The sequence below is a fragment of the Hippopotamus amphibius genome, chromosome 8 (genome assembly GCF_030028045.1).
Source record: "Hippopotamus amphibius kiboko isolate mHipAmp2 chromosome 8, mHipAmp2.hap2, whole genome shotgun sequence".
Classification (NCBI taxonomy): domain Eukaryota; kingdom Metazoa; phylum Chordata; class Mammalia; order Artiodactyla; family Hippopotamidae; genus Hippopotamus; species Hippopotamus amphibius.
This window is the reverse complement of record NC_080193.1, coordinates 103,765,338-103,776,201: the sequence shown is the minus strand read 5'-3', so window position 1 is coordinate 103,776,201 and position 10,864 is coordinate 103,765,338. Positions and strand designations below refer to the sequence as shown.

Sequence of the window (10,864 nt, the reverse complement as noted above, 5' to 3'; positions counted from 1 at the left end):
CATTTAACAGTTGTCACACATAGTAAATGGTCATTATACATCAATGATGAGGATGAGTCAGACATCCCCAAGGCTATCTTCAGTTTCGCTGATTCAATAATGGACTCACAGAACTCAGAAAGCTGCTATATTCATGGTGATGGCTTATTACAGTGAAAAGATACAGATTAATATCGGCAAAGGCAAAAGCACGTAGGGCAAAGTCCAGGTGAGGCTTCCAGTTGTCTTATTCCAGTGGAGTCACACAGAGAGCACCTACTTTTCCCAGCAACAATGTGGGAGAAGATACACAAAGTATTGCCAGCCAGGGAAGCTCAGCTGAGCCTTGGGGTCCAGGAGTTTTATCAGGGATCAGTCACATAGGCATAGGTCACCTGCATAGCTGACCTTAGTCACTCAGTGTCCAGCCCTTCCAGAGGTCAAGTGATATCACATGGCCCAAGGCCTCAGGTAAACAAAGACACTCCTATAAGGCAGGATATTTCAAGGGCTGAGGTGTTCTCTCCCAGGAGCTGGTCTAGGGCTAATCCTTTCTTTGGAATGTGCAGAGTTTCAGAGTTTGGACAATGGATGCTTCCTGAGTTCATCCTTTTTTTTTTTTTTTTTTTTTAATTTTATTCATTTTATTTTTGGCTGCGTTGGGTCTTCATTGCTGCACAGGCTTTCTCTAGTTGTGGTGAGCTGGGGCTACTCTTCATTGTGGCGCGTGGGCTTCTCATTGCTTTAGCCTTTCTTGTGGAGCACGAGCTCTAGCGCGTGGACTTCAGTAGTTAAGGCACAAAGGCTCAGTGGTTGTGGCTCTTGGGCTCTAGAGCACAGGCTCAGTAGCTGTGGCGCACAGGCTTAGTTGCTCCGTAACATGTGGGATTTTCCCGGCCCAGGGATCGAACCCATGTCCCCTGCATTGGCAGGCAGATTGTTAACCACTGAGCAACCAAGGAAGTCCCCTGAGTTCATCCCTTACTGCACAATGAAGATGATGAACAATCCTGGATTGATGACACTAGGCCTTGAAACCAGTGAGAGTGGTCACACATGTATCTCAGAAGATTCAACTAAAAGTGGAATCAGGGACTTCCCTGGTGGTGCAGTGGTTAAGAATCTGCCTGCCAATGCAGGGGACACAGGTTCAATCCCTGCCCCAGGAAGATCCCACATGCCGCGGAGCAACTAAGCCTGTGTGCTACAACTGTTGATCCTGTGCTCTAGAGCCCGTGAGCCACAACTACTGAGCCCATGTGCTGCAACTACTGAAGCCCACGTGCCTATAGCCTGAGCTCTGCAACAAGAGAAGCCACTAAAATGAGGAGCCTACACACCACAATGAAGAGTAGCCCCCGCTCTCCGCAACTAGAGAAAGCCCGTGTGCAGCAACAAAGACCCAACACAGCCAATAAATAAATTAATTAATAAAATAAAATAAAAGTGGAATCAGTCTTGACCACCACAGTGAACATATTGCCTTAATCACAGCTATCAAGAACCAACCGGGCAGAAAGAGGAGAAAGGAGGAAGGGAATGACGGCCCCAAACAAGGGACAAGTTAAAGAGAAGATCAGCAAAGGTCAATGAAGAGCAGTTTAAGTCCCAGAGCTGAGATCCTTAAGAAAAAAGGAAAGTTGTGTCCTCATGTTACCAAGTCCAAGCTCACTCTGCTCGCTGCAAGGCAGGCCAATGAATCGAAGACGAGGTGTTGAGGCAAGGAATACGACTTTATTCGGAAAGCCGGCAAACTGTGAAGATGGCAGACTAATGTCTCCTAAAAAAACCATCTTCCCGGGGTTTGGATGCCACTTTCTTTTATAGAATCAGAGAGGCAGAGGCGGGGAAATAAAGTAAAAAGAGTTATCAGTCTTATAAAACATCTCCTGGAATGACTAGCCTTGGGGGAAGGGATGTGTTAATTTCGCAGGTGGGTAGGGTTCCCTGAGGCAGGCCATTGTGTATGATTAAAGCAAAGGTCAAAGTCAAAGAAACAGATCCAACACGGAGTCCAATTTAGCTCTACACAGTAACACTCACTCAAGGAGCTAGGGAGTGGGTTAGACCCAAGAAGGCTGGTGTAATGAGAGAATAAGTGTTGATCTGAGTCCCAAAGAGGAAGGGTACCCCAGAAACCCAGGTCTAGTGAGAAGAATAGGAAGCAGGTTTTAGAAGAGACTAAAAACTGCCATCACCTTTAGCAGAAGACTTAGCCTGAATTTACCTCACATGAGACTGAGGAGCTTTGTCCTGCATCCAGCCTGGCCCAGGTGGAACAGGCAGATTCTAAATAAAGATAGACAAGTAACTCCCAACACAGCAGTTAGGTGGGGAATAAGGGAAGTCCCTTTGAGGAGGGCAAACTAGCCCTCCATTTACATTTCAATACAGATTAATAGCAAGCAGTTAGAATAGAGCTTGTAAAGATATATCCTGATAATTAAGAGGGCTGGGTTTTTATTTGTTTGTGTTTTTTGTCGTCTTTTTGTATTTTTGTGCAATAAATATCAGGAGACGAGCTTTCCGGAATCTTCATAACTTTTCGTCATTTATGGGAAGTTTTGTTTATGTTTTTAACACCTTCGTAACTAAAAGTCAACTCTTCAAACAAAAAACATGACTGCAGCAGAGGCGGGGAATGTACCTTCTGCTTGTTCTGCTTTTCAGCCAAACCTAAGAGGGAGAATTCCCAGCAGAGACAGGAGCTGAGGACCGCAAGGAAGAAGGACAAACAAGTCAAATTCTTGGACCTTGTAGCCCAGAATAGAGAAATGAGACAGGGGGTTAACTAGCAAGGGCATTGTACATACCACACAAATCATTTGGCTAAATGCATAGACAGGGCTGTTCTCAGATCACTGCAGAGGAGTCTGGGTCTATAGGTTCCAAGCAACTCTCAGTCTAACCACTTTCCTCTTCCCGTCCTCTTCCCCCAAATGTTCTCATAGGATTTATAATTCTCTTTGGGATTCACATCTGAGAAGCAGAGAAGATAGGTAACAAATCCACGTGCCCTCTTACTTACCAACATTATAGGTAACAGAGATGACAACCCTGACCCACTGTCTTCAGAGTTGTCACTTGAAAGGAATGGTACAGTCCCATTCCCCAGGAAAATCCTACCACCTCCCATCAGAGAAAATTTTCAAAACCTACAGATTTGATATCATTTTCCTGGTGAAATATTGCAATGGTATTACGATATTAAATATTTAATTTGCTTTCTCTCTTAGATCCCAAGAGACGATCCTAAGACATTTAAACCCTGGTCTATCCCTATAGCATAACACTGCTGTCATTTCCTAAAAGGTAAGATCAATAAGCTGAGAGACAGTTATTCAAAATGACAAGATCAGCTAGTCCAGTGGCTTTCAAGCTGTGTTCTGTGGAATCTCAGGACTACACAAGTGTGTAAATCAAGTTTCCTTTTTAAATCTTATCCAACATTTTAATCCATCAGCACTAAACGTGAATGGCTTTGGATGCTGACAAAGGAAAGTCAGGGTGTTTTACCCGACATGCAGTTTTTCTTTCTATTTAAAAATAAAAATTTAAATGGAAATGCTGTGGGTTAATATATTTTAAAGACCCTACTCCCTGATTCTTTCAAGAGTCACTTACAACTTGAGTGCAAAACATCAAATTAAAATCTATTGATTACTGCACTTATAATTAACCAGTGCTATTTGGAAGAGCTGTCTACTTGTATTCATTGAGTTCAAATGCTACAATTTTGTACTGCTGCTTCACACAAAATGCAAAGCACTGAGGACTTTGGAGAGTGGCCACCCAAACTACCTGGGAATTATATGCTGATAAAAAGGAACAAGTATTTTTGTTGTTAGAAAATTAAACTTCTGCTTTTCTGCACACTTAATGGGCAATATTGAAAAACTGAAAGCAAAAGAGAACAACATCATAGATTCAGAGAAAACAAAGTTTTTTCATCAAACACTGATTTTCCAATTAAATGTCTAAAACAACCAACAAGTTGTGGGCTAACATATGTATGTTTAATTCCATTGTGCTTTGTCAGATGAGAACTTACATTGATAATTTTACTAAATCAGACTAAATAAATGAGATTTTTGTTTTTCCTCTCACAATATCAAACACAAAAATCAAAATAGGCAATATTTAAAATTTTATTTTAAATTATTATAAAATAGTAATTTAACAACATACACCCAAGTACGGAGGGCAGAATACCTAAGTTCTTTAATTACTCTCTCTCTACCTCTCCCTTTCCAAGTAATAAAATTAAATGTGGCTGTAATGGCAAGTCCACTCTGATTTTCCTACATAAAATAAGGTAAATAAAGTGCATAGCATTGTGCCTGACACTAGTACTCAATAAAGGACAGCTACACACACACACACACACACACACACACACACACTTAGATGTGCTAACTGCCAAATTTTAACAAATCGGAGACTGAAGAATGAACGGGTTGTTGAGTTTTTGTACAGACTTTAAAATAAAGACCATCCTCACAGTGAGAAAGTGGCCGTCTGCAAGCCAAAGAGAGAGACCTCTGGAGAAACCAGCCCTGCCCACACTTTGATTGTGGACTTCCAGCCCCAATATTGTGAGAAATAAATTTCTGTTGTTTAAGCCTTCAAAAAAAAAAAAAAAAACAACCCATCCTCAGATTGCAAGACAAATATGAAAAAACAAAAGGAAATGAAACAAATCCCCCCACAAAAAACCTCTTGCCACTTTACCACTTACAACTGCTTCTGTGTCAGAATTTTCTCCATGCTGTGCAATTAAAACAAAATGCAAATAGAAATTGCATTCTGAGTCTTTAACTGTCATCGTTTCCCTGCAACTTCAAATTTTTGCACTCTTCAAAGTAACATAACTTTCTTATGTCTTTGCTTTATAAGCCAGTGTTGAACACCTACCTCATTAAATTTATTCCACACTAAAATCATATATGTGTACTGTTCCCCTTAACAATTTAAACCTCTGCTAAAAAAGTGTAAAAACCTCTGATCTCATTTTATATGATTTCTCTGATTCTTATTTTATAAATGAAGACACGGAAGGCAAGGGAGAATAAGTAACTACCTTAATATACTTATTCAAATCTGTAAAGCTTACAATTCATTTTTTCAACCATTTATTGTTCGCACACACAAAAGTTTACAGATTTGTACACTTTTATACTTATTTTCTTTTCTTTTTCTCCAGGTGTTTCAGTTTTCCACAAGTGAAAAGATGGCTTGTTAATCCTAACTGGACTCTGATATTTTTATTCTGTTGTGGAGGGGAAAAAATGACACAAAATTTAGAAACATTTTTCAGGTCTGATTATATTAAAAAGATGAATCATTATCTACAAATTTACAAATTACTTAGACTTTCTAGCCTAGCTGCCACCAGACAAATACTGCAATAATCACAGCAAGGAGTGTAATGCTGATTTATTTCTGAAGATATCATGTAAATATTGCTGTGAAAGCAAAATTTTCCTTTGTGTGTCCATCCAATCTAACTGAACTAGGAGTACCAGTTACAATCCTAGAATGAAAGATACTTCTCAGTAGACAAACATGTGGTTCCTTTTCCCAGGGATGTGTTTGAGTCTGTGGCCACAAGTAAGAACACGACAGACGTTCTAAAGGTTTCGTGTTGTTTTGTTTTTACTATGGAGTAGCTATGGGTCTGTGTATTGCATTTGACAGCAAAGGAGTATTTTGCTCATGTAGGTCAGCTATTCAACTGGTTAACATTCTTTTACAATTTGGAGGGGAAAAGCAATGTAAAAACAATTTCAAAACATTATCACAAAACTTTATCTTTTTAAATTTGTTTATGAAGAACATACAACCTGGTATCCGTTTCAGAAATACATAATTGCTCAGTTTCCCACATACTGACGTGGGTAACATGGAGCAAAAGAATTCTAAATTGTAATCACCTTTATGTTGTAGTTAGAACATGCAAGATTCATCAAATTCCACGAGTCTGCATTTTAGAGGCCTTCAGAGAAGGCGAAACCAGCGTCTGAATTAGGCCTTATTTGACCAGAAAGTGAGAAGGTCTAAAATGACACTCTATCTGCCAGAATGCACACCATCAGGCTCACGAAGCCTTCATCTGCAGTGACTCCTGGAGTGAATGAAGGAGGTGAGGCTGACCTGACGGCGCTGGGTGACTGGGGAGAGAAGGCAAAGATTGTGCATGTAGAGAGAAGGCAAAGATTGTGCATGTAGTCTCGTCTGGAGGAGGCTGAGGGTCACGGAAGGCCACGAGCACGTCTGACTGAAGGGACGGGGACGTGGCTGCTCCCAGGCCCGTCCGCTGACTGGAGGCTCCACTGGGCCGCAGGAGTCCAAGGGAGGGAGTGGGACAGAAGCACAAAGAGAAAGGAGCAGAAAGGAGCAGAAGGGTCACGGGCAGGGCAAAAAATGACCCAACATTTTTGCACACATGAGCAGAAGAGCTGGGGCACTTAGCGGGAGTAGCTGGAGTGAAATAAGTTGAAAGGAATAAAGAGAAAATGTTTTGGCTCTTGAAAATAAAATCCGTTAACTGTGTAATCTAATATGAATGTGAGAAATGTGTGTTTTATCATTTGTATCATTTTAAATGATTTTAAAATTTGGTATATTAGGACTAACGATGGTTACTGGGTGTTTGTTTTCCATTTGTCACAGTTGAGAACTATCAAGGGCTAAGAACAGAGGGGTCTGAATAAAAATTATTCATATGAGTTGATGCACTAAAATCTGGATGGCATGAATATGAATGTCATGGATATGAATAAAATACTTTTTTTAAAAGACATATTTGAAGCCACATACTAAAAATCAGTTCTTTGGGCTCTATATGCCTTGTTAAAGTATAAAACTTACTAAATTTTTTGAATAAGTAGTACATTCACACGGTTAAAAAATATGAGACGTCATACAGTGCAAAGACTTGCTCTCATACCACCACCCCATCCAGCCATTTCTTACACAAGCACAGAGTGTAAGCACTTTTATTAGCTACTTTTTACTTTTTTCTTTCCTTCAGGAATAGCTGGTCCCAGAATGCCCCATCACTCTTGTTAAGATTAGAACTACTCCCAGCTGGCCCCACACGTGGGTGGGACACAAAGGCCAAACGTCAGCCTGTCGGGGAAGTCCAAGGCCGCAGGACAAGCACCTGGGTCCTGCCCGTTACACCTGCTATACCTCTTATACCTACTTATACCTGCTGAGCGAGATGCTGATCCCCTTTCTCTGTCTAGACAATTCTACCCCCTTTTCCATGTCAGCAGTACCTTGGCCCCCATAATAGTGAGAAATTGTAACCCTTCACACTCATCTGGGCTCTGTGGACCCTCCTAGTTCTTCCCCCTTGGGTCTTGGGTGCACAGGAGGCATCTGTACACTTGCCTTCAGAACCTGGGTTCTCTGGGTGGGTTTTCTCTCACGTAAAGGAAAAACAATCTTCTTCCAGCTCCACCCCTGAAACAGTGAAAACACTTGATCAGTCTCATATAACTGGACAGACAAATAGCAAAAGGTAGGCTTTCTGATTTTCAAGATACCAACAAAAAAAAAGAAGTCAAAAAAATAGGCAGAAATAATAGGAGATAGAAAATAGAGGCATGTTCTCAGTCTCCCTACACAACACTGAATGAGTCAATATTAAGAAACCACGGATTGCAAAACGAGAGCGTTCTTTCCTTGGCACAGACACCGCGGCAGGATAGACGCCCCCACGCTCCCTTAACTTCACTCTGGCTGACGTTACCAGCTGTCTAGCTGCTCTTGCTCCAAACCATTCTGCACAGAGCTGCCAGGATAATCTTTCTCAACATCTGTAACCACCCACCCACCCTGGCTAAACGAGTAGCATCCAACAGGACAGTTTTTTCTTCAAAGAAGGACTGTACTAACATTAGCACGGCAGTTATCTGTCATTTTTATCTGACTGGGGTCTTTTCCTTTGGGAAGTAACCTGTCCTCCACTCCATGTATTCCAGGAGGGCTGTGGGAAAGGCACAGAATAAGCCAGGGCAGAATCTCTCTGATGAGAGTCAGATTCCTGAGTGAGGTACACAAGCTTAAAAGGCCACTGGAGCAAATCGCCTGGATGCCTGGGCTGGGCGTGGAGAGAACATGAGCTCTGCAGCTGAGATCCTCAGAGTTGCCCCTGTTCCTACACATCTGAAGGCTGGCTTCTTCAGCTCAGCACTCAGTTCTGTGAGCTACACAGTATCTTTCCAATTGTATTACTTTCCTGAAAAAAAAAAAAACAAATTAAAAAAAAGGAATTCCAGTGGTTAGGACTTGGTGCTTTCAAATATTTATTTCCTCACAGTTCTAGAAGCTAGAAGTTTGAAATCAAGGTGGGCAAGGCCATGGGTTCTAGGGAAGAATCCCTCCTTGCCTCTTCTGGAGGCTCCTGGCATTCCTTGGCTTGTAGCTGGATCACGCCCATCTCTGCCTCCATCACCACATAGCCTTCTGCCCTGTGTGCCTGTGTCCAACTCTCTCTCTCCTTTCTCTTATTAAAACAGCAATCACTGGATTTGGGACCACCCCAACCCAGTATGACCTCATCTTAACTAGTTACATTTGCAAAGACCCTATTTCCAAACAAAGTCACATTCTGAGGTTCCAGGTAGACATCAATTTGGGGTGACTACTCAACCCACTATGTCAATATGCCTTCTTGCTGAGGCTAACAGATACAGTTCGGGGTGGAAGTGACCTTTCCTCCTTTATGCCCTATTGTACATGGTTCTTCCTTCTCTCCCACCATCCATTTGTCTACATGTGTATCCTCCCTTTCTAGACGATGTGTATCCTCCCTTTCTATCCTCCCTTCCACTGACTGGCAGCAGGGACTGTAATTTACTCACCCTGTGCCACAGGGTCTATCTCAAACTGATACTTACATGTTTGACTAAGGAAGAACAAACAAATATGCTCTATTCAAATAGGAAGTATCAATATATGTGAAACCTATACTGTGTAACTCAGAGACTCATGAGCCAGGACATCTGAGGAAGGTAAAATTAAATTCATTCTTTGACAAAGAAATCAGTCCACATTGTTATTGAATTTTAATCTGTTGGAGTCACTATTTATATTGCTTGCACATATTAAAAACTTTTTTCCCGAAACTTGGAAATAAGGGGAAAAAATACTGTGGGACATTTCAAAGTCATACTCCAGAACTAAAAAAGAAACCCATTAATGAGTAACCTGATGCTCTAGGGATGCCCTGTCCAATATGGTGGCCACAAGCCACATGTGGCTTATTTAGATTTTAATTTTGATTAATTAAATTAAAAAATCAGTTCCCTAGTTACCCTAGCCACCTTCCAAGTATTCAGTAGCCATGTGTGGCTGGTGGGTACAATATTGAACAGCGTAGAGGAGACCATATTCATCATCCCAGGAAGCTGTATTGGACAGCTCTGCTCTAGGAAACTGGAACCTTATGTATCTACTATTTTTTTAGGGTTCACACTCTAACAAGTTAGGTCTTGAGGTAGGCAGTCTCTTAAAGTTGCCTGGAAAATTCTCTTTTCATTGCCTGGAAAAAGCAATGAAATGGGTTTGCCCCTAGAATCTCCAAAAGGAACATAGCCCTACTGACACTTTGATTTTAGCCCAGAGTGACCCATTTTGGACGTATGACCTCCAAAACTGTAAGATAATAAATCTATGTTATTTTTAAGCCACCAGGTATGTGGTGATTTGTTATAGCAGCAACAGGAAACTAATATAGGTGTTAACTTGTAGAACACTGACAAACTGCAAATTATTTCTGTATAGTTGAAAAGATAACCCCAAAGATTTCAGGGTTTTGGGGGGTTTTTTTCCCTGTAGGACATTCACCAGTTTTGTTTTGATTTTTGGGTTTGGCTTTTTGGTTTGTTTTTTTGTTTTGTTTTACTTTGGTTTGAGTTTGGTTTTCTGTTTGTTTGTGTTTGTGGTCTACCTGTGTAATCTTATTCTGGCATTCTTTTTTTCCATTTCAGTTTCTCATATGTTCCTCTGAACTTGTGTTATCATCTTGGTTCCCTCATTGACTATATCTTTGACCTTGCTCACGATACACTGTGTAAGAGTTACAGTTTAATATTTTTAAAGTTAGACACTGACACATACCTAGCAAGGAACAACAAACAGACATAGGACTCTGAGATTTTCCTTTATGTCAGAAGAGCCTACACAATTTATATAGTGATGAATCTGATGAACACAGTTTATTTAAAATTTAAATGAATAAATTCCATATTCTACAACAAATATAATTTATTGACTAAATGTAATAACCACTAGATGATTACATTCCAGGGAGAAGATTCAAGGAACTCTGTCTTAACTTTGAACAAGCCCAATATAATTAATTAACATTAAATGTATAACTAAGGAGGAACTTCTTCCTTTTTTAGCAAATATTACAAGAGCAGAGCCTCTCCCAATATAAGACCTTTTCCCACCTGTTCAGTCTCTTAGTTCCTTGTGCTCAAGAAATTGCTGGAATATAAATGTTCTCCAAGGCTTATCCAAATCAGTTCAATGAAAATGCAAACTACTTGATTTTTTCCTTCTCTGCCCTGTCAAACATCATTGTGACAATAGTTTATTTATATTTTTAACCAAAGAGTAGATGAATCAAAGTTCAGGAGGTTAATATTTCAACATCCTATTCTCAAGCTGCTCACAATGTATAAACATTGAGGAGGATATGTTTTGTACATACAAACAAAACAACAGCAACAACAAAACCCTGACCTTTCTCCTGAGCTGAGGTTCTTCTCCCCAGTCCATTAAGCACCTGGAGGAAGCAAAGGTGGACACATCAGAATCATGTAAAGAGCTTTTTCAAATTTTTCCTTTCTGGCTGCCCACCCCACCC

At 40.7% G+C, this 10,864-nt stretch overlaps 1 protein-coding gene across 8 annotated transcripts in view; it reads left to right on the top strand.

Annotated features, from left to right (window-relative positions):
• The window catches only part of LOC130859041 (aldehyde oxidase 2), a 77,493-nt gene extending 71,313 nt beyond the window's left edge, over positions 1–6,180 (top strand). For 2 of the 8 annotated variants that reach the window (XM_057746291.1, XM_057746290.1), the window contains exons 34-35: positions 3,216–3,291; positions 5,183–6,169. In XM_057746291.1, coding sequence (XP_057602274.1) covers positions 3,216–3,269 — 54 coding nt within the window. In that variant the 3' untranslated portion in view covers positions 3,270–3,291; positions 5,183–6,169. Of the gene's footprint in view, positions 1–3,215; positions 3,292–4,482; positions 4,688–5,182 lie in introns of those variants that run through there. The other 6 variants (XM_057746285.1, XM_057746283.1, XM_057746284.1 and 3 more) reach the window with 6 other exon arrangements.
• Positions 6,181–10,864: the final 4,684 nt, after the last annotated feature.